The sequence below is a fragment of the Muntiacus reevesi genome, chromosome 5 (genome assembly GCF_963930625.1).
Source record: "Muntiacus reevesi chromosome 5, mMunRee1.1, whole genome shotgun sequence".
Taxonomy (NCBI): Eukaryota; Metazoa; Chordata; class Mammalia; order Artiodactyla; family Cervidae; genus Muntiacus; species Muntiacus reevesi.
In genome coordinates this window covers 28,608,747-28,636,316 of record NC_089253.1, presented here as the reverse complement: position 1 = coordinate 28,636,316, position 27,570 = coordinate 28,608,747, and the positions used below count along the sequence as shown (strand labels likewise).

The following is a 27,570-nucleotide window of genomic DNA, read 5'->3' as shown; positions in this document are numbered from 1 at the left end:
ACACAAACACACTTTTAGACAGTCCTATTTCAACCTTAAAGATCAAAGCATCATCTGACACCCTGTTCCTTATCCTGTGTTGGAGATCTCTGAGTGGCAGAAATAAGCTCTGGGTGATAGGATTATTGATGATTATTTCCTCCTCTCTGTCTCAAGCACTAATGCAAGTATTTACTGATTTTGAAAGAACTGTCCTCTACTTTAGCAAAGTTTTTGCGAGTATCTTCCCTGGATCAATTTCAGTAATTCCTTAAGAACAAGAGAAAGACAGACCAGCCAGAACATAGGGAAGTGGCTAACCTTATGACTGCGTGTGCATGCTCAGTCATGTCCAACCCTATGACCCTGTGGACTGTAACCTACCAGGCTCCCCTGTAACCCACCAGGCTCCCCTGTAACCCACCAGGCTCCCCTGTAACCCACCAGGCTCCTCTGTCCATGGAATTTTCCAGGCAAGAATACTGGAGTGGGTTGTCATGTCCTACTCCATTATGACTGTAAATTAGCCAATATTCTTTTCAGGATTTTTTTCTCTTAATAAAAATTAACTGAAAAATATTCTCTTTGATCTGCAAATGAACTGAGAGATAAAAACATTGTTTATACCTGAAACTAGAATCTGAAAGCTCCAGAAAGAGGCTATTATCTGCTACCAGGGCCACTGGAGCTAGAAAGACTAGACTGACTTAGAAGAAATAGCCTGAAGAGCGCTGCGTTGCAGAGCAGGTGGCGTCAGTCTTAAACAGTAGCCAGTGAAAATAACTGAGGAGAAAAGCTGAGAGCAAAACAGGCTCGGAAGACCTAAAAACATACTTTCATCAAGAGCGAAGGAGGTCAGTGCGGGACCGAGGAGTCAGAGGGAGCGCCAACAGAGGGCTGGGCGGCCTGGGTGCCAGGAGTAGGGTGGGGTGGGGAGACCTTTCTTTTCTGAGAAAAGGGCAGGTCGCATGGAGGCACCTGGGGAATACGGAAGGGACAGTGAAGTAGAAAGAGCAAGTGATCCCACCTGCAGAGAACTGCTGTGGGTATTTTCGTTTATAAGGAGAAAAGCAGTTTTCAGGAGGAACTTCTGGGGCAAGTTAAAGCATCCTGGTTTCATGTTGACATCAATTCAAAAAACAGTATTCTTAACAGCCTGCCCCTGCTTCTACAGGATACATTTTCTTATATGCAAGTCCCCTTCATGGTTTGGTTTTGTTTTCAATTTTTCCTCCTTTGTTTACCTTAATGTCTTATAGAAAATTATGGGCCCTCTTTGTAGCTATTGTATCCAATATGACAAGAATGAATAGGATGAAAAAAGATAAAAGGAAAAGAAAAGATGGGGAGACAAGTCACAGAAACGATAGAAGAAAATGTCCCAGGATTTTAAGACATGAGTTTTCGGAATAAAAGGATCCACTGTGGACCAAGACTAGCAGAAGAGGAAAGACCCACACCAGGGTACACCATCATGGAACCCCAGACCACCAGGGATGGGGGGGCTGTCCTCAAGCTCCCAGTGAGGGAGAAAAGAAAACCGAGCCAGCAGAACAAGGGTATGCAGAAAGGCTGTGAACCTCCACGCCTCAAAAGCACTTACAGACCCTGGGAAATATAAGGACACCTTCAAAACTCCGAAAGAAAATCACTTCTAGCTTGGGACTCTACTCTACTTCTAAACTATCAAACAAGTTTGTGGGCAAAATAAAGTCCTTCAGATACTTCTTAGAGCCTAAGGTCGTAACCAAGAAATGCGAGGTCATGGAAGCCAGCCCAGGAGGAGGAAGAAGACTGCAGGCTCCAACAAAAAAATGCAAGTGAGCACACAGATGGTGTTACGGATAAGACTGTGTTTCCTACCTTGGAGCATCTGGAAAACAGTTAACACAGGCAAGTGAAAAGCCAGGCCAAGGAGAACCTACACGAGGACGAGCAGACCAGGAGCACCTGCTCAGCGCTGAAGGACTCCGGGCAGAGGTGCAGGCACCGGGGAGCTTCCTGGGCAGGGGGGAGGGAGCGCCCGATTCCTGGGCCCCGACCCAGCCTCCACTGAGCAGAAATTCCCAGAGGAGGGACCTGGTGTAGCTTTAAAGTAACTCACGGGACTCTTATCAATCATGTTGGGGAAACACTGGCCAGTACACTGGGATCAGTAAACTCAGAATTGATTTGCTTTTCTAAGTCAGTGAATAGTGCAGCTCTCCTTTTAACAGCTAATGAAAGTTATTTTCATTAAACCAAAAATATCATTTCGGCAAATGCAGCATGTTTCAAATGTCAAAGATAAATACATACACACACACACCCAGTCGACATCTTTTTATATGGTCAATGAACCTGTGACAAAGAAGATAAGAATACACAATGGGAAAAAGATATCCTTGTCAATAAATGGTGTTGAGAAAACGGGACAGCAACTAGCAAATGACTGAAACTGAACCACTTTCTTACACTGCAGACAAAAATAAACTCAAAATGGATTAAAGACTTAAATGTAAGATCGGAAACCAAAAGCTTCTAGAAGAAAACACAGGCAGATCTTTGACCTTGATCTTAGCAATTTTTTTTGGATCTGTCTCCTAAGGCAAGGGGAACAAAAGCAAAATAAACAAATGGACTACATCAATCTTAAAAAAGTCTTTGCACAGTGAAAGAAATGATCAACAAAACAAAAAGGCAGCCCCCTGAGTGGGAGAAGATACTGTATTTGCTTCAATCAGAATTAAAGTCAAGTACAGTTCCTTAAAAAAAGATACTGTATCTGTAAACACATCAGGTAAGGGTTAATACCCAAAATATACAAGAATTCCCACAACATCAAAAAAACAAACAACCTAACTAAAAAATGGGCAGAGGACCTGAACAGACATTCTTCCAAGAAGATGTACAGATGGCCAACAGGCACATGAAAAGATTCTGAACATCAATATCAGGGAAATGCAAATCAAAACCACAATGCGATAGCATCTTGTACCTCTCAGAATGGCTGTATCAAAAATACAAGAAATGACAAATTTTGGTGAGAACACGGAGAAAAGGGAACCTTCATGCACTGCTGATAGGATTGTAAACTACAGAAAACTGTATGAAGGTTCCTCGAAAACCTGAAAATAGAACTGCCAAATAATCCAGAGATTTCACTTCTGGGTATTCACCCAAAGAAAACAAAAACATGAATTCAAAAAGATAACACGCACACAAATGTTCACTGCAGCGTTCTTTACAATAGCCAAAATATGGAAGCAACCTAAGAGTTCATTGATAGGTGAATGGAATATTACTCAGACCAAACAAAAATGAAATCATGCCACCTATGACAACATCTAGAGGGTATATTATGCTAAGTGAAATAAATCAGATAAAGACAAATACCATATGATTTCACTGATACATGCAATTAAAAAAAACAAAAACAAAAATGAATCAAGCACAGGGATGTAATTAGTATACAGCATAAGGAATATGGTCAATAACAGTCCAGTAACTTTGTATGGGGACAGATGGGTACTAGACTTATTGTGGTGATTTCATAAAACATGCAAATATCAAATCACCATGTAGCACACCTGAAACTAACATAATGCTTGCATATATTGCAATTAAAAAAGCCATTTTTGACTCACTGTGAAATTTTCAAATGATAACAGCAAACGGGTTTATCCAACTTAAGTAATTATCTGTTGCAAAGACATTCCTGAATTTCTCCAGTGATCCTAATATCCTTTGGCTTTTATCAACAGCATTAAACAGTCCCTTAATTTTCCATCATCCATGTACTGGAAAGTTTCCAGGTTCACCCTTCCAGTGTACATTCCTTCTGCCATAAGACACTTGGTCATCTTTATACAAATGCCACAAACACACAGCTCTTAAGATGCTGAAAATGCTCCAATGTAACATTCCTGTTTTACAGTCATAAAATGCTAATACTCTGAGTACCCACTACACACTAGGAACCAGACATATTTATCTTCTTGCTCATCGCAACAATTTTACTAAGTTAGTATTATTAATTCCATTACACATATGAAGAAACTGAGGGTGAGATTAAATGCTTGTAAATAATAAAGTACAAGATGCAAACCCCAGTCTGTTTTAGAAGCTCATGTTTCTAAAATATCACGCCTGCCTTATTTCCTGCAAGTTCTGGAATTTCAGTGATCATCTAGCTGTTCACTCTGTCCCCTTTTCTAATGAGAAATTTAGGGTCTAAAACTTCAAAGTGATTCCCCTAAATGGCAGAACTGGACCAAAGTACTCGGCTCTTGACTCCCATTCTATTTTTATTCCACAAATCTATGCACCTGGTGCAATACTAGGTGCTGGACAGAGCTAGCTTTTGTTTTTTTTTTTTCCAGAGCTAGCATTTATTATTAACTCTGTGCGGGGCTCTGTGCTTTACCCTGCACTGACGCACTCAATCCTCACGGCGGTCTTAGGGTATATACTAATTCCATTTGACAGGATGAAGAAACTAAAGTGAGAGAGGTTAAGTAACGTGCACACGGTTACACAGCTAGCAAGCAGCAGAGCTGGTCTGAAACCCAGTCTGTCTGACTGTGAAGTGCAAGCTCTTAGCATCCGCAAGGTTGACAGTCCACATTATCTCTTCTGAATGCCCATATGGTTTTAGTCTTCTAATTAAAAGTGTACACACGATGGGTGGACCCTTCTTGAATCCAGATGATTCAAACAAATGAACTGTTAGAAAGTGAAACCAACAGGAAAATCTATGCACTGGCTGGTTGCTCAGCAATACCCAGGAACATATTTTTTAAGGTGTGATGACAGGATTGTGGTTATGTTGAAAACTAGTCCTTATTTTTCACGGATACATACCCAAGTGTTTACAGATGAAATGATTATTTCTGGGATCTGATTCAAAACCATCTGGGAGTTAAGGGTGGGATGGAGAACAAGACTGGCCTGGTGTTGGTTGGCTCCAGAAGCTAGTGATGGGTACATGAGGTTTATTAGTTTTTTTCTATCACGCAAATGTTTGAAAATTTCCACAATTAAGAAAGAACGCATGATTTTTTTTTAAAAGGCAAGAAAAACCATGATATTAACAGTATTTGGAAAACAGAAGTATGAATGATTTTCCCTCCTCTACTTTTTGGTTTTCAATTTTCTATAAAACTTTTATAATGGAAAACATAAAATACTTAAAGAAATTCCCTATTTTCTCAAAAGAGCCAGAGCAAGTCCACCCATAATCTAATGAGGTTAAAGTATCATGACAAAAGCATTTCCCACCTCTAAATCAGTTAACTACCCGTTCATACACTTTAAAACGGGCCACTTTCTGAGGACAACTATGGTCTATTTTTTTTTTTTTTAATATTTATTATTTATTTGGCTGTGCTAAGTCTTATTTGAAGCATGTGGGATCTTCGATCTTCATGGCAACAAGCAGGATCTCTAGCTGAAGCATGTGGGATCCAGTTCCCCAACCAAGGCCAGAACCCCAGCCCCCTGCATCAGGAGCAGAGTCTCAGCCACTGGACCACCAGGGAAGTCCCCAAATATGGCCTTTAAACGGGCCAAGAGCACAAAGGCACATGAATGGAGAACATATTACAGACAGATTTAAAAAAATAACGATGGTCATCAGACTAATGGCGGTGATCACTTGGTAGTGTGTACACATGCTGAATTATGATGCTGTACAACTGAAACTTACATAATAATAGTAAAGAGAATGCAAACCCCCAAAACAGATATGGTCAGGTAAAAATGGGTGATGATTCGAGGGATAATATATAACATGCTTTGGTTTAAAAACAGAACAAAACTAACTAGTGACACCACTACTCGAGAGTTAGGCAGAGCTTGGGAGGAAGACCTTGAACGTGTGAGGCTGCCCTTCGCATGGACCTTAGCACAGGGAGCTCCTCCTCGGCTGCGTATGGCTGGCTGGGGACAGGACAGCCACAGCTCCCAGGACAGCTGTCTTCTTCCTCAGTGACACAACAGTAATTTCCACATGTCACTGCTGCTGCTGCTAAGTTGCTTCAGTCGCATCCGACTCTGTGGGACCCCATAGACGGCAGCCCACCAGGCTCCCCCGTCCCTGGGATTTTCCAGGCAAGAACACTGAACAGGGTTGCCATTTCCTTCTCCAACGCATGAAAGTGAAAAGTAAAAGTGAAGTCGCTCAGTCGTGTCTGACTCTTTGCGACCCCATGGACTGCAGCCCACCAGGCTCCTCCGTCCATGGGATTTTCCAGGCAAGAGTATTGGAGTGGGATGCCAATATGAAAATAAAGTTTGGGAAGTACTGGCTTAAGCTCGAACTGTCCTGATCATTGCTCAAAAGCTGGATGAACGCGTAACAAGGGGCAACGGTACACTGTAATCTCTTTTTGAAATGTTGGCACAGAAAAAAGAACTAACACACCGTGTTATAGGTCAATACCATTGTTTCCGTTCTTTTTTTTTCCTATCTGCACTCCCTCCCACACCCAACCCGTGAAATCTGAAAGTATATTCCAACAGCATTCAATGCAGCAAACCTCCAAACATAAATGCTAGCTCAGGAGCGTAAGGTTAAACTGTGGGAACAGGAGCAAAATCCTGAATCCCTGTGCCAATGCTAAACATATTCAAGGTAAGTCTGACATAAATTCCACTTGATAAGAAAGATATACTTAAGTGTCAGTGGATGGAAAGTCTTCACAGAGTAGGAGCTTAGAGCTGGTAAGGATCTTCTTTTATTATTATTTAAATTTTTTATCGCACCTCACGGCAAGTGGGATCTCAGTTCCCTGACCAGGGATCAAACCTGGAACCCTGCCTTGGAAGTGTGGAGTCTTAACCACTGGACCACTAGGGAACTCCGAAAAGACAATAAACTGAAGCTCAAATTACTCACTTATGTTCACAAGCAGCGGAACTGGGGCCAGTCCCCAGCTGCCAACAACTGCACTTCCCAGGACACCTCCAGAGACCTCTTCCTAATTGCCTCTTTGAATCTCTCTAAAACCATAAAACAATCTCCAAGTACTTCCTGCTTTGCAGGAAAACTGAATCGCTGGTTAATCTGCAACTAGCAAACCACTGTTCAAGGAACCAGAGTTAACCTCATGCCACTAATTAACCTTAAATTTGTGATATTTAAACACAATCTCCTTTATTAGTCAGTTCCTGTTTATATTTATGAATTAAAAAGGAGGCTTTGTCATTCTTGCACAGGATAGAAAATACTTTTAAAAGCAAACTATCATGGTCTTCATTATATAGTTATGGGGGGGCACATATGATATGTATATCAAGATCTATGTATAGAAGCCATATTTGTACTCTGTAAGAATGAAGACATCACTAATAAAATTTCCCTCCTTGTACCGAGAAAACAGTCCAGACAAAAGAGGCCCCAACTGAAAAGAGAATGTGAGATTGGTGGAGAAGCAGAAAAATGAGCTACCAAGACAGGATCAACTGAATGAGGAGGAGGAAAAAGACAATATGTATCTCTGCATAAATTCTTGTGTCCTGAAAGCAACTTTATTTCAATAACCAGCAAGTGCCTAGACTCATAGGATAAACACTAAGGAAACAGAAACTTCTGTATCCATATTGGCTAAAGCTGTACTGTGATATCAAGCAAACAAAACTCTTCAAATTTCTCTCACAAAGGCTCAACAAGAAAAATCTAAAAGTTCCTTCTCCAGAAAAAAAAAGCGGGGGGGGGGGGGGGGGGGGCGGAAACCTGTGTTTTTATTCCTAGGCACAGTGTACGGCTTGGGTTAACGTGAAACCCAAGAACACAAGGTCTGAGTCACTGGCAATGGCATCTGAGTTGGTTCTTCATTTTGTTTCCTGCCACAAAGAAAATTCTGCAGGAATAGGAGTCACGTTTTGAACACTATTAAGGACAGGTTAAGGCAGAAATAGGTTCCCCGGCCTCCACACAAAACCATAGAAGTCCTTCACCTAAAACAGGCTTGTAATTAAACATAACGACACAAACTTAAGTCCTGATATCCAAATTTTAGAGTCCCTGGAAAGGAGGCTTCAAGTACCTCCGTAACATGTGATGTGGAACTGTTTATTGAAATTAGAAACTGAGGCTGGGGCATTATCAGTAAAAGGTGGTAATTCTCAACTTCTATACATCTGTGTCTTTCCTGTGAATCTGTGGGGGAAAAACAGTAGGAGAGACAGAGGCTGTTTCCCCAGTCTCCCTTGAAATTCTTCACATTTATAACCATCACCTCTCATAACAGAAACACGCACAGGCTTTCTTTTCCCCTCTTTACAAATACATCTACTCCTTCCTCCACTCTTTAGATTAAAAATGGACAGAAATTAGACGATTCAAAATGTTCAGACACACCTAATACAAGCCTATGATGCACCTCACCCAGTCCAGGGATATTTGTGAGTTTACTCTGCACTGCACCAGATGGGGGGATTTAAAAAAAAAAAGAATGAATGAACCCTTCAACAGCAGCTGCCAACTGATACATCTTGATCTGCACAACTCAAATTCAATTTAAACTCAGACAGGACGGTGTAGGGAAGAAGCCCACTGAACCAAGCACAGCCTTACTCCTGCCCACCTAGACTGCAGCATCCTAGCTGATCTCCCTGCTCTCAGAGCGCCCTCCTTTTCAATGAGTCCTGCGTTCAACTGCCAGATTCGTTTCTACCTTTCAAGGAGTCTCCCTCCTGCTCCAGAAACTTCACAGACTCCTTAGATCACAGGCTGACATCTAGATCAAACTCTTCTTCAGGTGAGTCTTCTGCAGGCTAGTTCCACTTACCTGTTCAACTCTGTTTTATGCAATCCGTTTTAGAGGGGTAGGATACAAGCCTAATTCCACCAACTCGTCTGGCAGCCTTCATGCTCGGCAGTTAACTGTCAGCGCAGACTCATTCGCTTTCTGACAACCCTTTAGGGCTAGGGCATCATCCTTAACAGATGGCAGGTGTGTCCCAAGCTACTTTTATAACCATCCCAACCAGACGTTCCTCTTCCCTGCCACCCCTTAGTGAAGTCAGAAAGTCTTGACTTCGCGAAGTCGCAGGCAGTTTGGGCATGGGGGTCCCAACGCTGCACCTTGTAAGAGGAGAGGGTCGGGACAGACTGCGAACGGCGGAGGGGGAAATGAAGGAAGGAGAAAAGGGAAGGGAAGGTCCCTGCTCTGTACTTTGTCTTCTCTTTGGAAGCCGTGTGTGTGTGTGTGGCGGGGGGGAGGGGAGTTGAAGGAGGAGACTCCAAGAAATGAATTCTTGAAGAAGGCAGAAGAAACTCAAGGTGCTCGCTAGGAAGGAAATATAGGCCCCTGGGTAACCGAAGGGGCTCCCCGTCACCCCTGGGAGAGAAGGACTAGTTATAACGTGAAACAAAGAGGCTGGGAGTCAGGAGGTGAGGGGTGGAGAGGTTTCACTGATCCCGCATCTCCGAAGGTCGAGCCATAAGGAAAGGAGAAGGGACGCGACGCGTCCCTCGGAGCAAGAGGGACAGGGTGGGCGCCTCAAGACGGCTCTGGGGCGAGCGTTCACGGGGCATCTCTCTACCGAGCGCGGGGGCGGGGAGGTGGTTTTGAGTGGGGTCGTCTCTCAAAGGGAAAAACGGTTTCTCGAGACAGGGATCTCCGAGAACGGAAACCCTGGGTCCGCAGAAACGTTAAAGCTTTGAGGCACCGGCATTCCGCAGCCCCAACCCGGCTTTCACTCACACTCACCGCGTCTCCTCCAAACGCCACCGCTCCAGCTGCAGCTACCGGCCGGCGCAGCCGCACTCAGCACGCACCCGCCCCCACGTGACGCGCCCAGGGCCCCGCCCCTCCCGCCCACGTGACTTGCAGGGCCCGCCCACCCGTCCTCCCGCTGGCCCTTTCGCTGCTCTCCTCTGGGCGTGGCCTTGCCTCGTCCCTCCCTTCTCGGCAAGATGGCGGCGTCCGGCTGTAGCGCGCCTGGCCTCTGGGTCCGGGGCTCCGGGCAGTGTCTCGGGAGTCTCTTCACCCTCTTCTCAAAGCCACTTTGTTCCGCTGCTGCTGCTGCCTCTCGGCCCCTGGATGCTCAGAGATTAGCAGAGAGACTCCGGGCCCAGAAACAGCAACAGAAAACGAAGGAGCCGGTGAGTCCAGAAGGACCACAACTCCCAAGAGGCAGTGCGCTCACTGGGGTGAGGGAGGGAGGGAGGCGGGTCCTCTGACACCTGTCAGGTAAATGTCGAGGGCTTGTGGTGGGAGAACTAGGAGAAAGCGAAGGGGACAGCTCAGCAGGGTGCGGGATCTTCCTGTGGGCTGGGTCTTTGGCTCCTGACGACCCCAGTCTTAAGCCCTTCTTGGATACTAGTGAGACAGACACGCTCCCCTGCTCTCAAATTACTCGAGGAAGGCGAGCGCCTAGTGCAGAGATACAGGCTTTCCCTTCCCAAATTGTCACCCAGATTTAGCGAAAGACCTCCTCACCGGGCATTTCCTGCCTCTCCTCCTCTCCCTGTAGGCGCCCACAAACCCTGTTCAGCGGAGAGTGCGAGAACTAGTGCGGTTCACAGAGCAGCTACAGCGCGTCCACCCCAACGTGCTGGCCAAGGCGCTGAGCCGGGGAATTGTCCATCAGGACAAGGACCTCGTGGTCATCAATAAGCCCTACGGTCTCCCTGTGCATGGTGAGGAGCACGTGGCGGGGAGGGGGAGGGGCAACTCTGGCATTACTCCTGGGGCTTTCTGAAGCTTTGCTTTCAGAGTAATTAGACTTTTGTAAGGGTACTGACCTGTGTAAGGCACCAGAGACGACACAGAAATAAAGAAGACGGTCCCCATCTTCCAGGCATCTGGCAGCCAGCAGTATGGAATTTGCTGTGTGCCAACCTCCACCAGGGGTTGCTATAGAGGACCAAGGCTGTGTAGTTCCTGTCTTCAAATTATTTCCCATCAAAATTGGGAAGAAGGACATAACCTGTGTTGGTGTATACCTAGCAAAACCCCAGGGCACCTCGACCTTAATGGACACCCTGATTTTTTTTTAATAAATGTTAAATGTAGTTGTCAGAGATAGCTGGAGTGAGTCAGGAAAGATTGATGGGAAAAATGCATTTGTGGAAGGGGTTTTGCTGGAGGGAAAGGCATGTTTTAGCTAGAAGTACAAATGCTTTAGGGGGAGATATGGAGATGGTTGTACATGAAAACAAGGAATTAAGTTAGACATTGCCTAGTGCTTTGTGTATATTTTTGTCTTTTGATCCTTTCATTAGTTTCTTGCCTTTTCATTCCCAAGAAATAATTATTATTGCGATATTTACATTTTGTAGATGAGAAAACTAAAAGTTGAAAAGGGCAAGTAATCTATCTAAGATCAATGGCTAGTTAGGAGGCTTCATAAAGTGGGACCCAGGAATGCATCACCCCAAAGCCCATCCTTTCATCTCCTCGGTAATGCCTCAGGAGGGCCTTATGGTCTCGCATTTCTCACTAGGGTTTACTTGGCAGATTCTCAAGCCTGTGTTTGTATAGTGAAATATCAGACCTCCTCATTTTGGTTGCTAATTTAGTTTGAGTACATAAGTACCTTTAAAAAGTTGTGTATGTCTGAGGAGAAAGCCACATACCCTGGGATCATGTTTCTTAAATTTTATTATGTATATGAGTCACTTGGGCATTTTGTTAAAATGCAGAATTTGATTCATTATCTGGGTTGGGGGACCTGAGATTCCTATCTGGCAGATTTCCTGGGTATACCAACATGTTGCTAGTCCCTGAACCACACTTCAGTTTTGCTGCCCTCAAGAACATCTGCTGTTAATCCAGTATATGCTTTTCCCATATAGAGGTCTTGGGTGGGATCTTTCCATGGCCACTCAGATCTCTGGGTCTTTCCTTCCCAGGTGGCCCTGGGGTCCAGCTCTGCATCAGTGATGTACTGCCTATCCTGGCAAAGATACTCCATGGCCACAAGGCAAAGCCGCTGCACCTGTGCCATCGGCTGGACAAGGAAACCACAGGTGTGATGGTGTTGGCTTGGGAAAAAGAAGTGGCGCATCAAGTCCAAGAGCTGTTTAGAACCCGTCAGGTGACAAAGAAGTACTGGTATGAAACCTGTTGATAGCGGTCGAGGTCTGTAGGCCCTCTTTCATTTATTTAGCTGTTCTTACATCAGGAATCCCTGGTGACAGAAGGCACTGTCTTAGGATCAGTTCAGTCGCTCACTCGTGTCCGACTCTTTGCGACCCCATGAGCTACAGCACGCCAGGCCTCCCTGTCCATCACCAACTCCTGTAGTCCACCCAAACCCATGTCCATTGAATCGGTAATGCCATCCAACCATCTCATCCTCTGTCGTCCCGTTCTCCTCCCGCCCTCAATCTTTCCCAGCATCAGGGTCTTTTCAAATGAGTCAGCTCTTCGCGTGAGGTGGCCAAAGTATTGGAGTTTCAGCTTCAGCATCAGTCCTTCCAATGAACACCCAGGACTGATCTCCTTTAGGATGGACTGGTTGGATCTCCTTGGAGTCAAAGGGACTCTCAAGAGTCTTCTCCAACACCACAGTTCAAAAGCATCAATTCTTTGGTGCTCAGTTTTCTTTATAGTCCAACTCTCACATCCGTACATGACCACTGGAAAAACTGTAGCCTTGACTAGATGGACCTTTGTTGACAAAGTGATGTCTCTGCTTTTTAATATGCTGTCTAGGTTGGTCATAACTTTCCACCCAAGGAGTAAGCGTCTTTTAATTTCATGGCTGCAGTCACCATCTGCAGTGATTTTGGAGTCCAGAAAAATAAAGTCAGCCACTGTTTTCACTGTTTCTCCATCTATTTGCCATGAAGTGATGGGACTGGATGCCATGATCTTAGTTTTCTGAATGTTGAGCTTTAAGCCAACTTTTTTACTCTCTTTCACTTTCATCAAGAGGCTTTTTAGTTCCTCTTCACTTTCTGCCATAAGGGTGGTGTCATCTGCATATCTGAAGTTATTGATATTTCTCCTGGCAGTCTTGATTCCAGCTTGTGCTTCCTCCAGCCCAGCGTTTCTCATGATATACTCTGCATATAAGTTAAATAAGCAGGATGACAATATACAGCCTTGACGTACTCCTTTTCCTATTTGGAACCAGTCTGTTTTTCCATGTCCAGTTCTAACTGTTGCTTCCTGACCTGCATACAGGTTTCTCAATAGGCAGGTCAGGTGGTCTGGTATTCCCATCTCTTTCAGAATTTTCACAGTTTATTGTGATCCCCACAGTCAAAGGCTTTGGCATAGTCAATAAAGCAGAAATAGATGTTTTTCTGGAACTCTCTTGCTTTTTCGATGATCCAGAGGAGGTTGGCAATTTGATCTCTGGTTCTTCTGCCTTTTCTAAAACCAGCTTGAACATCTGGAAGTTCACGGTTCACGTATTGCTGAAGCCTGGCTTGAAGAATTTTGAGCTTTACTTGACTAGCATGTGAGATGAGTGCAATTGTGTGGTAGTCTGAGCATTCTTTGGCATTGCCTTTCTTTGGGATTGGTATTAGGATCTCTAGACATATAAAAATTATAGGAAATAGATTTAGTGCTTAGACTGTTAGAGTCTGATAGTAGAGTGGTTCCTAATTATGGCTATACATAAAAATTATTAAAAATTAATTATGCAAGTAATATGGTTTGACTCTTGTGGTAAAATGTCAGACAACAAGAATAAAGCAAAATAAAAAAAAGTCCCAGAGAATTCACTCATTCTATTATTCTTGTTCCTTCCCTTGGGGGAGTTTGGTTTTTATTCCTGTGGAGCTTATTCATCCTATTTACGTACATGTCTGATGCAGCTTCCATCCCTGAGTTGGGAAGATCCACTGGAAGAGGGCGTAACAACCCACTCCAGGATTCTTGCCTAGGAAATCCCGTGGACAGAGGAGCCTGGCGGGCTACAGTCCTCAGGGTCGCAAAGAGCAGGACACGATGGAGTGCCTGAGCGCACAGATGTGTACACTGTGTGTGTGTGTGTGTTATATTGTACACTACACTGTACTTTTCCGACTTCACTCTTCGTCTGTAGGCTCTTTCCACGTTGGTGCATATAGATTTACCTCAGTTTTTATTTATTTGCTTGTGCTGGGTCTTAGTTGCGGTATGCGGGATCTTTGTTCTTCATTGTGGCATGTGGAATCTTCAGTTGCAGCATACGAACTCTGAATTGTGGCATGTGGGATCTAATGCCCTAACCAGGGATTGAACCCAGGCCCCTGTCATTGGACCACCAGGGAAGTCCCAGTCTTAGTTTTTTTTAATATATATAATTTATTTATTTTTTAACTGAAGGATAATTGCTTTACAGAATTTTGTTGTTTTCTGTCAAACCTCAACGTGAACCAGCCACAGGTATACGTATATCCCTTCCCTCCTGAACCTCCCTTCCACCTCCCTCCCCACCCCACCCCTCTAGGTTGATACCGAGCCCCTGTTTCAGTTTCCTGAGACATACAGCAAATTTCCTTTGGCTATCTATTTTACATATGGTAATGTCAGTTTCCATGTTACTCTTTCCATATCACCCTCTCCCCCGCTCTCCTCATATCCATAAGTCTGTTCTCTATGTCTGTTTCTCCATTGCAGTCCTGCAAATAAACGCTTCGGTGCCATCTTCTTAGATTCCGTCTATACGCGTTAGCATGTGATATTTATCTTTCCCTTTCTGACTTACTTCACTCTGTATAATAGGCTCTAGGTTCATCCACCTCATTAGAACTGACTCAAATGCATTCCTTTTTATAGCTGAGTAACATTCCATTGTGTATATGTACCACAGCTTCTTTATCCATTCATCTGGCGATGGACATCTAGGTTGCTTCCATGTTCTAGCTGTTGTAAACAGTGCTGCAGTGAACAGTGGGATACATGTGTCTTTTTCAATTTTGCCATCCTTAGTTTTTTAATAGAAGAAAGGTACATGAGCAAAAACGAAACCACTCCTATCCCCCATCTACTCAATTTCCTGCTCCTGAAGCAGTTACTGTTGCTAGTGTCTTGTGTAAACTTGTAGAGTTATGTGGGATATGTATAAGCAGATGATTGTGTGGCAGCATATTTTGCATTGCTTTGGAACCTCTTTTTTTTCACTTCGACAGCATATCTTGGAGGGCCTTTTGTGTTGTACCGTTAGAGCTGTCTCCTTTTCAATGGCTCTATTGTATGTATTTGTTGTGTGGATATATCATAGCTTCCTTATTGATGTTTAGGTAGCTTTCCATTTTTCAAAGCCTCTTGCAAAGAATATGTGAGTATATCCTTAGGACACACGCCCAGAAATGGAATTGCTGGGTTGAAGGGTACACACTTTTTAAAATTTGAATAGTTGCTACCCAAGTTGCTCTCCAAAATGATGATGTCAGTGTTTATTCCCACTAGCAGTGATGAGCATCCGCTTCCCATTATGCCTCACCAATTCATTTTTAAAAGGTTTGCCACTCTGGTGGGTAAAAAAAATATATATTTTATTTTCTGTTTCCCTGTTAACTAGTGATGTTGGCTGGTTTTGTGTGTGTTTATCGAGGTTTTGAGTTTTCTTTTCTGTGAACAGACTTTTTCTTTTGCCTGTGTTTCTTTTTGATTGGTGAGCATTCTTTTCATATTTTGGATGTCAGTCCTTTTTGTATTATAGATTTTGAAGTTGCTTTGCTATCTTGAGAAACTTAGAAAAAATCTATATGCTTGAGATCCACCCACAGAGGTTCTGATTCATAAGTCTGGTGGGTGTGAGGTTTAGGTATCTGTATCTTTAAAAAGCTCCACAAATGTCTCTGATGAGGAATCAAGTTTTAAGAATCACCTCAATGAGAGATGACAGGTAGTGGAACGAGTTTAGCATGGTAGCTAAATGCTCAGAAAGATCTGTGTTCAGCTGTCACCTGTGTTATTTACCAGTGTGAGACTCTAGGTAAATTATTGAACCTCTCTTAATAGATTTGGGGTTCTTTGAGAGCAGGAATTTTTTTTTCCCCCCTTTTTTGGCTGGGGCATGCGGTGTACACAGTGTGGCGTAGGGAATTTTCCCAACCAGGGTTTGAACCCATGCCCCCTTCAGTGGAAGCACGGAGTCTTAACCACTGGGTGTCCAGGAAAGTCTGACCAATAGGGATTTTTGTCTTATTCATCCATATAAAACCAGTGCCTGCCTAAATCAGTGCCTGTTTACATTCAGTGAATATTTATTGACTGAATGTTTTTGAACAGGAGCGTTAGGTCATTAGGAAGGGTCATCTAGTGGTTATAAATCAGTGTAAGTATGATAAAATGCATCAGATAGCAGTCTAAACTGCTACCAACCTGCAGCTGGGTGTCCAGAGTGTGAGATGTTATATCTGAGAGGGCTTTTGACTCCTGAGCCAGCAATTCTGTGTTAGGCTGATTGACCTGGAGGAGGTTTAAACGTAAGGACAAATCAGAGTCTCTACCTATCTGCGGTGTGATGGACCTCCAACACGAGAGGTTGGGAGTGAGTTACTGAGCTGTGTTTGGGGTTCCTGTGACTTTTGGAGCACATTTCCTACCTGTTTTATCTACCTGGCAAATAGAGCAGTAGCAGTCCTATGAATTTTTCATTCAGTTCATTTTATTTATTCATTTGTTTCCTATGCAACTTGAACTTATCATCTTTGATCCCTTAAAAAAGAAAGACAAGATACAAAACTATGTTACCCTCTTTTAAAATGAAACTGCCCATACTCACTTTTAAAGGCTGGATGAAAGACCATGTTATTACTATAATTTTGTTAGTTTGTTTTCCTGTTTTTTATCCCCAGTATTCTACAATCAGCATATTTACTTTCGTAGCAAAAAAGATAGGTTTGTAAGACTAGTGATAGCCATCAGGCTAAGTGCTATACCAAGAGATTATCTGGGACCCTCTGACCCTCAGAACTCACAATAGCAGTGCAGAAAGGCCAGCATGAAAACCTCTAAGCAGCCAAATAACCAAGGAGCGCTTCCCTCACCTTTGCGACTCAGGCCAGGGTTTGTGTGTCCCCCCCAGGGCCGTCACCGTGCGCGTCCCGGTGCCTGAAGCGGGAGTCGTGGACATCCCCATCGTGGAGAAGGAGGCGCAGGGCCAGCAGCATCACCACAAGGTGGGTGGGTGAGCCCCTCTGGAGGGCCGGGTTTTCTGCTCGTCCTCTGAGGTCGCATCTCGATTTCTTTGGCTGCAGATGGCGCTGTCCCCGAGCTACCGCATGGACGACGGGAGGATGGTGAGGGTGCGGAGCAGCCGGAACGCGCAGCTGGCAGTGACTCAGTACCGGGTGCTGAGCAGCAGCCTGTCCGCCGCCCTCCTGGAGCTCCAGCCTGTTACCGGTGAGGGCGCCGCTGTTCTGCAGCGGGCGGCAAGGCCCCAGGGCCCCTCAGGGCTTCACCCAGGGCCTCGTGCTGGCCCGCCCTTCCTCTGAGCCCCCAGTATTATGGGGGCGCTGAGGTTGTACCAAAGTGTGCCTCCAGTGCGATCCACGGCTGGGAGCTCCCATGGGGTGATTGTGAAAAACAGTGGCATAAGGATATGGACAGTTTGCTTACGTTTATTTAAACATTTGCAAACGGGTTCCTCAAAAAGATGTCCGTCCACCGCTGTTCATAGCGGCGCCATACACAATGGCCAAAAGGTGAACACAACCCACATGTCCATCAGCAGACGACTGGAAAGACACAGTGGTCCTTCATGTAGTGAAATATTACCCAGCCATAGAAAGGAAGGAGATTCTGACATGTGCTTCAGCTGGATCAAACCTTACAGACATTACGCTAAATTAAATAAGCCCAGCGCAAAAGCGCACGCTGTATGACTCCACTTATGTGAGATACCTAGAGTCGTCAGGTTCACAGAGACAGAGAGCAGAGTGGCGGTTACAGGGGCTGGAGGGAGGAGGGGATGGGGAGTTATGGTCTTCGGGGACAGGGTTTCAGTTTGGGGCAGAAGGGCTCTGGAGATGGACAGTGATGATGGTTGTACAACCGTGTGAATGTTCTTAATGCCCCTGAACTGAACGCTTAAAAAGCATTAAAATGGTAAGCTTTGGGACTTCTGGTGGTCCGGTGGTGAGGACTTTGAGCTTCCAGTGCGGGAGCACAGATTCCACGCCTGATTGGGGAACTTAGGTCCTGCATGCCGTGCTGTGCCGCCTTTTAAAAAAGAGAGAATTCCTAATGAACTACTTTCAAATTCTGTTTTTAAAAAAAGTTCAAATGTTATGTATATTTTGCCATAATATAAAAATAAATGTGCCAAGCAGTACTATTTAATGTTATACGGTAAAGTTATTTTTTAAAAAAGCATGGCAGCGATAGACCTCAAGTTGATTGTAGTGGTTATGTGTGGTGGAAAGGGAACTGTGACGGGGAGGGATACTTAGAGGCTTAACGGTATTATTTCCTAATAGCTTATCATTTGTTATATTATCCTCTACACTTCATTGTAGTTGGGATTTTGCCAGTTTTAACTGTGCTTTGATTTAATATGATTAGAAGCAGATGCCGCCACTGGTATCGTTTCTATAGCTACTCATAAGTCTCCTCCCTCTCTTTTTTTAAAGGAATAAAACATCAGCTTCGAGTTCACCTGTCTTTTGGGTTGGATTGCCCAATCCTTGGTGATCACAAGTACTCAGACTGGAACAGGCTGGCGCCCCAGGTAATATCTTTTTGACCGATGATGCAACAGAGTAAGGGAGAAAACTTATGCTTTCCCCTTGTTAAATCCCTAAAGTCAGTTGCAGCAAAGGCGTGTTGATTGTTTTCAGACACAGCACCCTGCCAGCTGGGCTTCCTGGGTGGCTCAGCAGCAAAGAATCCACCTGCAATGCAGGAGACATGGGGCTCACGGGTTCAATCCCTGGTTCGGAAAGATCCCCTGGAGGAGGGCATGGCAACCCACTCCAGTATTCTTCCCTGGAGAATCCCATGGACAGAGAAGCCTGGCGGGCTACAGTCTATGAGGTCACAAAGAGTTTGACACGACTAAGCAACGAAACAACAATAATCCTCCTGCTAGCTCTTTAGGTTAGGGAGAAATTCAGAAGCGGACAGGAGACTTTCTGAAGCTCAAAGCAGCCTTTCATGCTATTGCTAAACAGCCTTGGTGGAAACTTGTTTTTCACTGTTACAGCTCATTCTCTTAGAAAGCCAGAGAACTGGCCAAAGAGAGCTTTCCAGTGTGGTGGGTTTTCTGTCACGTGGGTTCTGAACCCACGAACCCTTCTTAGAGACCCCGAAGCAGGCTGTCCCTCACTTTATCATCTGGGGGGTCAGTAATGGGGCCCCTGAAGTAGACGTCTTCTGCCCCTGGCTGCTGGTCAGAGAGGCCGCCAGCCCGGCTCTCACGAGCTCTTTCCTTTGTGCAGAAGCTATCTGCCAGGATCCTGAAGAAGCTGGGGCTGCAGCAGTCCAAGGCCCGCCACCTCCCCCTGCACCTGCACGCCTGCCAGCTGACCCTGCCAGCCCTGCAGCCCCAGATGGAAGAGCTCACCTTGATCTGCAAGCCTCCTCGCTACTTCGTCAGCTCCCTGCGCCGTCTGGGCTTGAAGATGCCGAGTCGGGACCACGGTGCGGACGAGGAGGCCACACAGCCAGGAGCCCAGTGAAGACGGTCGGGCAGTCTGCCCTGAACTCTTCCCTTTGTTTAAGGGACTCTGTCGACTTCTCACTGGGGCCAGACTCCAGAAGAGCCAGGTGTGAAGAGTGGGAGAAACCGCTGCTTCGGGGCTTTTACTGCAGGCTAGCATCTGTTTCCCACCACTCTGGCCTCACTCTGGGAAAGCCAGCGGGCAGCTTCCCTGCCTCCGAGTCAACAGGAGCCCAGGACCAGGAGAGCTAAAGCCCAGGATCGCTGATCAGGCATGGTTTTTACCCAGCAATGAAGTGCTTGATCTATCAGGACGGTTCCTGTGGTTGGAGAGAACGTGATGGTCATCTAGCTCAGAGAGGGATTCAGGAGCAGATGTTGTCCTCCTCATGGAGTCACAGGATCGCTCAGCAAAGCCTTTCTGCTTGATTTGTTCAGTCCCAGATTTTTTAAAATATTATTATTGGAGTTTGACTGCTCTGCAACGCTGTGTTCGTTTCTGCTGCACCAAGTGAATCGGCTCTACGTATACATGTATCCCCTCCCTCTTGAGCCTCCCACCCTCCCATCCCGCCCCTTAGGTCACCGCAGCACCAGTGAGCTCCCCGCGCCCCACAGCTGCCTCCCACTAGCTGTCTAGGTTTTCCAATGGTGGTGACTTGTGTCAGTGCCACTGCCCGGCTCGTCCCGCCCTCTCCTTCCCACCCCATTTCTACATGTCCGCTCTCTACATCTTCGTCTCCATTCCTGCCTGGCAGATAGGTTCAGCTGTGCCATCTTTCTAGATTCCATCTATATGCATTAACACACGATATTTGTTTTTCCCTTTCTGATTTCATTCTGTATGATGGTCTCTAGGTCCATCCACATCATTACAAATGACCCAGTTTCTTTCATTTTTGTGTGTGATATTCCATTGTATATATGTACACATCGTTATCCATTCATCTGTTGATGGATCAGTTGTAGATTCTGTAGACAGTGGTCATAGACAACAAGGATTCTCGCCTGGCTCAGCCCAGGAGCCTCGCTGGGCAAGTGATGGTGGCGCCTGAGAAGGGGTGTTCAGTGAGCCAGGAAAGCAGGCGTAAGGGACGAGCAGGTAACAAAAGCAGGTGGAGCAGGCAGGGTGTTGGGCGTGGTGGGAGCCGTGATGGGAGCACCCGCATACCTGAAGAGGGCGGCCGTTAGCTCCAGCTGAGTGTCACTCTGTGGGGGACAGGTTTCATAACTTTTTTCCGAGAGTGAGGAAACCCAGCCGTTCATGTGAAATCTGCCAGCATCTCGCTAGCTGCGTCAGGATTTAGTTAGCTCGGGTAGGCTAGCAGATCACATTTGCAGGTTGGGTTTCATCTGCAGGCTGTCTTTTTGCAGTCTATGTTTAAAGACCAGTGTAGATGTTTGGGAAAGGGCCATCTTGAGTTCTGCATCAAGTGGTTGACGTTTTAGCTTCACGTAGCATCTCCCCTTTCTAGACTAGGGGATGGCTTTGGTTAGTCTGTAAACACTGTGGTTGGTGGTGTAAGGGAGCTGCCATTTCTCGAATCTTCGTTGTTTCAGAAGCAAGCCTGTCTTTGGGTCTCAGGAGGCTGAGCCAAGCACCACTTGGGGCGAAATGATTTTAACCGCCCCTCGTAGTGGTCTGGCTCGCTCCTGTCTGATTTTTTGCAACAGTACAATCTTGCAAATACACCTCATGCTACCTTGGCTGAGCTGAGAAAACTCGGAATGACAGCAGAGCTGGGGAGAGACCCCATTAGGTGCTCTCTCTGTGTTGAAAAAACCTTTCTAAACCCACTTTCCTGTTTCCACAATACTTGTTACCCTGCACCATGGACTTAGCTTCAGAAGCACAGGTGAGGTCACTGTGTGTGCGCTCCACAGCAAGAGAAACCACCGTAATGAGAAGCCCTCACGTCGCAACCAGAGAGGGGCCCTCACTCGCAGCAACTGGAGAAAACCCTCGCACAGCAACCAAAACACAGTGCATCTAAAAATAAGTTAATTAAAAGTTATTTTAAAACATAGTGTTTTTTAAAAAATATTCAAGGTGCCAGGTTTTGGGGTAGCATGTCCCCAACCCCATCACCAAATAGCTACAAAGTTAAGGGTTCCCATTACCTTCTCAGGGTTGATAATCCACTAGAACAACTCTCAAAACTCAGCTGTACTTGCTATTGCAGTTTTTATTAGGGCAATAAAAGAGGAGGCTCATGGGGTGGAGGTCTGCGAGGGTCCCAGACATGAAGCTACCCTGGCCCCTCCCTGGGGACTCAGGAACACCACCCTCCAGGAGCACAGACGTATATTGCCAACCACAAAGGTCACATAAGCTTCAATGCCTGGAGTCTTTATTGGGGCTTCATCACAGCAGGATTGATTAGATCACTCGTTATTGAACTCAGTCCAATCACATAGTTGGTCTATTGACATACCATTGACAGACCTGCACCCTGACACTCCCCAGGGGTTATACAAACTGTCCAGGACCCATCCTAAGTAACAAAGACACTCCTATCATTCCAAAGATTTAGAGGCTTCCTCCTAGGAGGCAGGGACAAAAGCCAGGTAAATTCCTTACTACACAACACCTTTGCCCCTTGCACTCCTGTTCCTGGAATCATCTCCATGTCCTAGATAGGGACCCCTTCAACTTTCGGTCTCCTTGATGGCTCTCTGTATATATGCCCCCATCAGCTAGGGCCTTAAGGTTCCTTTGGACCAGTGTCCTTGAAATACTTGTGTTCACTTCCTTTCTCACACCCCACTTGGCACACACTTACCTGCTGTGATCCATGGCAGTGAGAATGGGGTTTTAATCAAGTCTGATCACCCGGGAGGGTGAAACTGCTTTTCTGGGGATGTTCTCTGCTGTGTTCCCAGTCACAGTAAACTGTGTGCTCAGTCCTGTCCAACTCTTTGCTACCCCATGGAGCCCGCCAGGCTCCTCTGTCCATGGAATTTCCCAGGCAAGACTTACTGGAGTGAGTTGCCATTTCCTCCTCCAGGGGATCTTCACCCAGAGGTAGAACCTGAGTCTCCAGCCTGTCTTGCCTTGCAGGTGGATTCTTTATGGCTTAACTGTCAGGGAAGCCTTGGGGGCACAGTAAACAGGCTCCAAATACTGCTGGGAAGAAGAAGGAATAGAGCTGACTGGGGGTTGATTTGGATGGGGTAGGGGGAGGATCTAGGGTGACTCCCGGTGAGCCTATCTGAGTAACAGGGTAGGTGAGGTGGGTTGACAGTAAACAGGAGAGGAAGAGGTTTGGGGGGCCCCTCAAGCCTGTGTTAGTACTCTCATAAATCCATGTATCCAGAGGGGCATTGGGGAGGGCAATTACCCCGTGTGCCCTGAGCCCCGAAGAGTGCTCATCACTCCATGCTTCCTGTCTCGTATCCTGATCGTTCCCTGTAATTATACCTGTCTCCTCCCAGCCTGTGAGCTTCCCGTGGGCAGACACAGTGCTTTCCTCTTTGTCCCCCAAGCCCTATACCTGTAAACTCTTAAAAAGTGACTACTGAACAGTAAGGCAGTCCCCCAACTCCAGTAGCTCTCAGGCTCTGGATCTAGATGGGCTTTCAGTTCAAACGATGGCTCTGATAGTCATTGGCTAACTGTGGATAATTTAACTTACCTGAGCCTCAGTTCATGCACCTGCAAAATGGGCATAATAACAGTACCTCTATGACATAGATATTTTGAAGGATTAATTGAAACAATTCATATTAAGTTCCCAGAAGAGTTCCTGACAGATGGCAAGGACCCAATTAATGTAATATTAGGTTGTGTGTGTGTGTGTGTGTGCTCAGTCACTAAGTTGTGTCTTATTCTCTGTAATCCCCTGGACTGTAGCTCATCAGACTTCTCTGTCCATGGAATTCTCCAGGCAAGGATACTGGAGTGGGTTGCCATTTTCTTCTACAGGGGATCTTCCTGACCCAGGCATCGAACCTGTGTCTCCTGCACTGGCAGGCAAATTCTTTAATACTGAACCACCTGGGAATCCGGTAATGTTAGGTTAAAGCAGGTTAAGTTTGCCATTTTTATTGAGATGGTATTCACATGCTATAAAATTCACCCATTTAAAGTGTAGAATTCAGTGGCTTTAGTACATTCCTAGAATTGGACAATTAGCACCCCAATCTAATTTCAGAATATTTTAATTCTCACAAAAAAGAAACTCAATATCCATTTTTAATTAATATATCTCCTTTTGTTTGTTGTGCTTTTGATGTCATATATTTAAAAATTGCCTAATCCAAATTCACAGAGATTTACCTATCTTTCCCTCTTAGAAGTTTTCTAGGTTTAGCTCTTACGTTTTGGGACTATCAGTTTAGTTCAGTCCCTCAGACGTGTCTGACTCTGTGAGACCCGATGGACTGCAGCACATCTAGGCTTCCCTGTCCATCACCAACTCCCGGAGCTTACTTAGACTCATGTCCATTGAGCTGGTGATGCCATCCAACCATCTCATCCTCTGTCGTCCCCTTCTCCCAACCCTCAGTCTTTCCCAGCATCAGGGTCTTTTCAAAGGAGTCAGTTCTTCGCAGCACGTGGCCAAAGTATTGGAGTTTCAGCTTCAGCATCAGTCCCTCAAATGAATATTTGTTACTGATTTCCTTTAGGATTTATGGTTAATTTTGTCGGGTAAGATTTAATTTTGTTACAGTCTTAATATGAAAGAAGCAAAATGAGAAGTAATTGCAATTTCTCATTCTACCACCAGATGGCAGCAGTCTCCCAGATTTATTCTCTCTCTCTGGCCTGAAAGCGGTTAACAGGTTTCAATCAAGCATCTTCCACAACAGTGTTTCCCTGTTTTCCTCTAACCTCCAGATACTCTTGACATTGGCTTCCCCAGCGTTGTAAATCTCGGGCCTTTTATTTTTTAAGTTAGTTTCAAATTTAAATTTTTCTGTTTTCAGGTGTAGAGTGAGATAGTGAAGGGAGGGCATGGTTTAGGCTCCCTATGTGAGTCCTGGAATGAGACTCATAAACACTCAGTTATAAGAGGACTACAAGTTCATTACAGACATGCGGAAAGTATAATCAAGCTGCTCTCAGTTATGGAAAAGCCTAATGACTACACTCAGGTAGGAGTACATCTTAGGTGGGACACACAGTGACTCCCAGCCCTCCAGTGGGAGCACTGCCTTATCAGTCCCAGGTCTGTGTTATGGGGCCCCACCTGCAGCACCAGGGGAGAGGGGAGAGAGAGAAGTGAAAGAGTAGGAATCTGAAAGGCCCACCTTCCTTTCGGGAATAAACAGCTTCTGCTCTGACTCACTGGCCTCTCAAAGTATGAGCAGTTCTGAGTTCCCTAAACCTACCCGGGAGGGGTCTTGCTACTTCCTCACCCCACCACCCCCAGGCTTCCCAACTGTACACAGGGCTGAAGGGTCACCTTTGTCTGCCTCCCGGATCGCCTAGAGACAGCTGAATTTACCTGTGAATTCTGTTAAGGGGACCCCTTCCATATTAGGCATTCTCCCTTCATTTATAAGACATGGCTGCTCTCAATTTTTCACTGTTTAAAATAAAAAGCCTAATGGAAATATTCATTTACCCACCACATGGTTGCAGAGCTCAGCTGAAATGTCAAGCATGCTTAGCAGTTGGCTGCTTTCATTTTGACCCAGTGCATCGTAGTAAAAAATTGCAATCTCTTTGTTGATCGGAAGCACTGAGTGATATGTATGATTTTGACTAACAAAAGCAGGCCGATAAAATGCGATTTGATAAATGATGGGGGGAAATAAAGATGGCAGGGAGCTGCCCCCTCCTTTCTTCCCTGCCCCCCACTACTCCCCACAGCCTTTCTGAAATGGGTTTCAGAGTCCTCAGGCTCCTGCCTCTTCCACACCTCCCACCTGCACCTGTGGGCCCTGAACCCCAGCATCAGAGCAGACCAGGCACCCCCTTTCCCCAACACCTGCTGACAGTCTGTCCCGGGGCAAGAGTGGATGCAGGTGTGGGGGGCAGGGAGCCCTGAGCACCAGCTCTGATTGTGGGTGGGGGCTGTGCTAACGCGGAGCCCGTCTCTCAACACTCTGGGAGCTATTACCATCTGTCCATCAGCAGCTTCAAGGAGCCAGGAGCCATGACCTCGACCATTCAGGGAGCGAGCGAGGGGACGGGTCCCCACTTTGATGTGAGCAACAGGGTCAGAGGGGGAGCAGGAGGTGAGGGCCAGGCCCGGGCTGCAGGCAGCAATCTCCTCTCCCAGCTAGGCTTCCACGGGGACGCCAGCTTGCCTTCATCACCCCTTTCCTGTCTCCCTGCTCTGGGACCATGTCTCCGCCCGAGCCTCTGGGCTGCCCTGGGCTCCTGGTCCCCCTCCTCCAGCCCATGCCCCAATTGCGGACCCATCATCACCTATCTGCACACCCTCCCCGGCGGGGAGTGAGGGAGTGGGAGGGCGGGGGACGAAGCAGGGAGCCCCTGGGGTGGGGGCCGAACCCGCTTGATTCTAAGGGGCAGGTGGTGACTGCTTCCTATAGGAAGCATGGGATCTGAGAGTCGAGGAGAGAACCTTCCCTTCGGAACCAGGAACCGCAGGGCTAGGCCGGGGCTCTGCCTTCAGCTCCACTCCTCGCAGGCCATGCCCAGCCTGGCCCTGCACCTCCTGAAAGGTAGTTCCCGTGCTCACTGGTCAGGGGAGGAGACGGGAGAACAGGGAGGGAGCGAGATGGAGGACAGATGGACAGACGGAGGGAGAGAGCCATGGGTTCCCCTGGATGTGGCCCATGTTACACACACACACACTCACACACACACACACACACACACACACACACACCTCCTACAGCCAGGCCTGAACGGCTGCCAGTTCATCCTGGCCCAGTCGGAGAGTCTGGCCTTTTTCCTGTCTAAAGTTACAGAATTTTCCAGAAGTTCCCCTGTGTTTTTTTTTTCTTCTGGACTCATAAACCAGATTTTCCCCTGTCCTTCTACTTCACTGGCCTAGAGAAGAAAAGCCAGAGAGAGAGAGAGCGAGTAGGCAGAGGGCCTGTGGTCGCACACCCGAGGATGACCTTTGTCTCTGCCCCTCCTGTTCGGAGGTCCTGGAGCCTGAGTACGTGCAACGCCACACCTGTTGCCTGCACAGGGCCTCTTGCATGAGTTAACTTATATGCACGCGTGCGTGCTAAGTCACTTTGTGTCCAAATCTGGGCCCCGTGGACGGTAGCCCGCCGGGGTCCTCTGTCCATGGGATTCCCCAGGCAAGAATGCGGAGTCATCCCCCAGAGTCCCAGGGGATGAAGAGTAGCCCTGACTGTCCTGTCCTCTCTACAGGACCGGGAGAGGTCTCCACCTTTAGCTACGCTCCTCGCCGGCAACGCCCAGCCTGGCCCTGCACGCTTGCAAACTTACTACAGTTTAGGGGAGCCATCGGAAAGGAAGTTGACTCCTTATTTCCAGAAAGACTGCAGTCAAGCTGGTTCTGGGAGTTGCCAGGCAGTGACCGAGCAGTTAGACCCCCAGGAGGGGATGTGCGGAGACCCGCAGTATAGCTCAGGAGATCACACTGAGAACAGAGTAAGCACGCAGGTTTGCCCCAAGCTGGATGGCCCACCAAAGATGGAGCTGCTGGGAGTGGAGGACATGGCGGTCACCCCCAGCCAAGCCCCCTCCCCTGCCCCCGGCCAGGAATTGAGTAGATTCGAGGGAGAGTACAGCGTCACGGTCAGTCCCCGAAGGACTGTGGATCCCCTGAGAGGTGTGCGGCTGATTTGTAGGTGTGATATGAAGCCAGGACTCCTGCGTTCCTGATTTGAAGGTCAGAAGCCCAAGATGCCAGGGCCAAAGGAACCCGTAAGACCCAGCATCAAATCCTTCCTGGGATTAGAGGAGGAGGGGTGAGGCTGCTCTATCAAAAGCGTTCTTTCCTTCCCATCCTCTGAGCAGGTTCACTCAGCGCCCGGCATCACTCATCCCTGGGCAGTTTAGCTGCCATCAGGGGTGCTGTTTGGTACAGGAGACAGAGGGGAAGTTAGAGCAGGTGGGAGGGCGGAGAGGGGCGCCCCGGGCGTGGGGGACACTGGAAG

General features: G+C 46.6%; 2 protein-coding genes across 5 annotated transcripts in view; one reads left to right on the top strand and one right to left on the bottom strand.

Moving 5' to 3' along the window:
- The window catches only part of FAM118B (family with sequence similarity 118 member B), a 44,355-nt gene extending 34,580 nt beyond the window's left edge, over window positions 1-9,775 (bottom strand). For 2 of the 4 annotated variants that reach the window (XM_065937372.1, XM_065937377.1), the window contains exon 1: window positions 9,675-9,775. The gene's annotated coding sequence lies outside the window, so the exon portion shown is untranslated. Of the gene's footprint in view, window positions 1-4,821; window positions 4,841-8,750; window positions 8,771-9,674 lie in introns of those variants that run through there. The other 2 variants (XM_065937376.1, XM_065937375.1) reach the window with 2 other exon arrangements.
- An 88-nt stretch (window positions 9,776-9,863) lies between these two features.
- On the top strand, window positions 9,864-20,003 carry RPUSD4 (RNA pseudouridine synthase D4). The gene is made up of 7 exons (XM_065937370.1): window positions 9,864-10,069; window positions 10,441-10,606; window positions 11,822-12,023; window positions 16,945-17,038; window positions 17,117-17,261; window positions 18,491-18,588; window positions 19,298-20,003. The coding sequence occupies exons 1-7, from the start codon at window positions 9,881-9,883 to the stop codon at window positions 19,535-19,537; spliced, it is 1,134 nt and encodes a 377-aa protein (XP_065793442.1). The 5' UTR covers window positions 9,864-9,880; the 3' UTR covers window positions 19,538-20,003.
- Window positions 20,004-27,570: the final 7,567 nt, after the last annotated feature.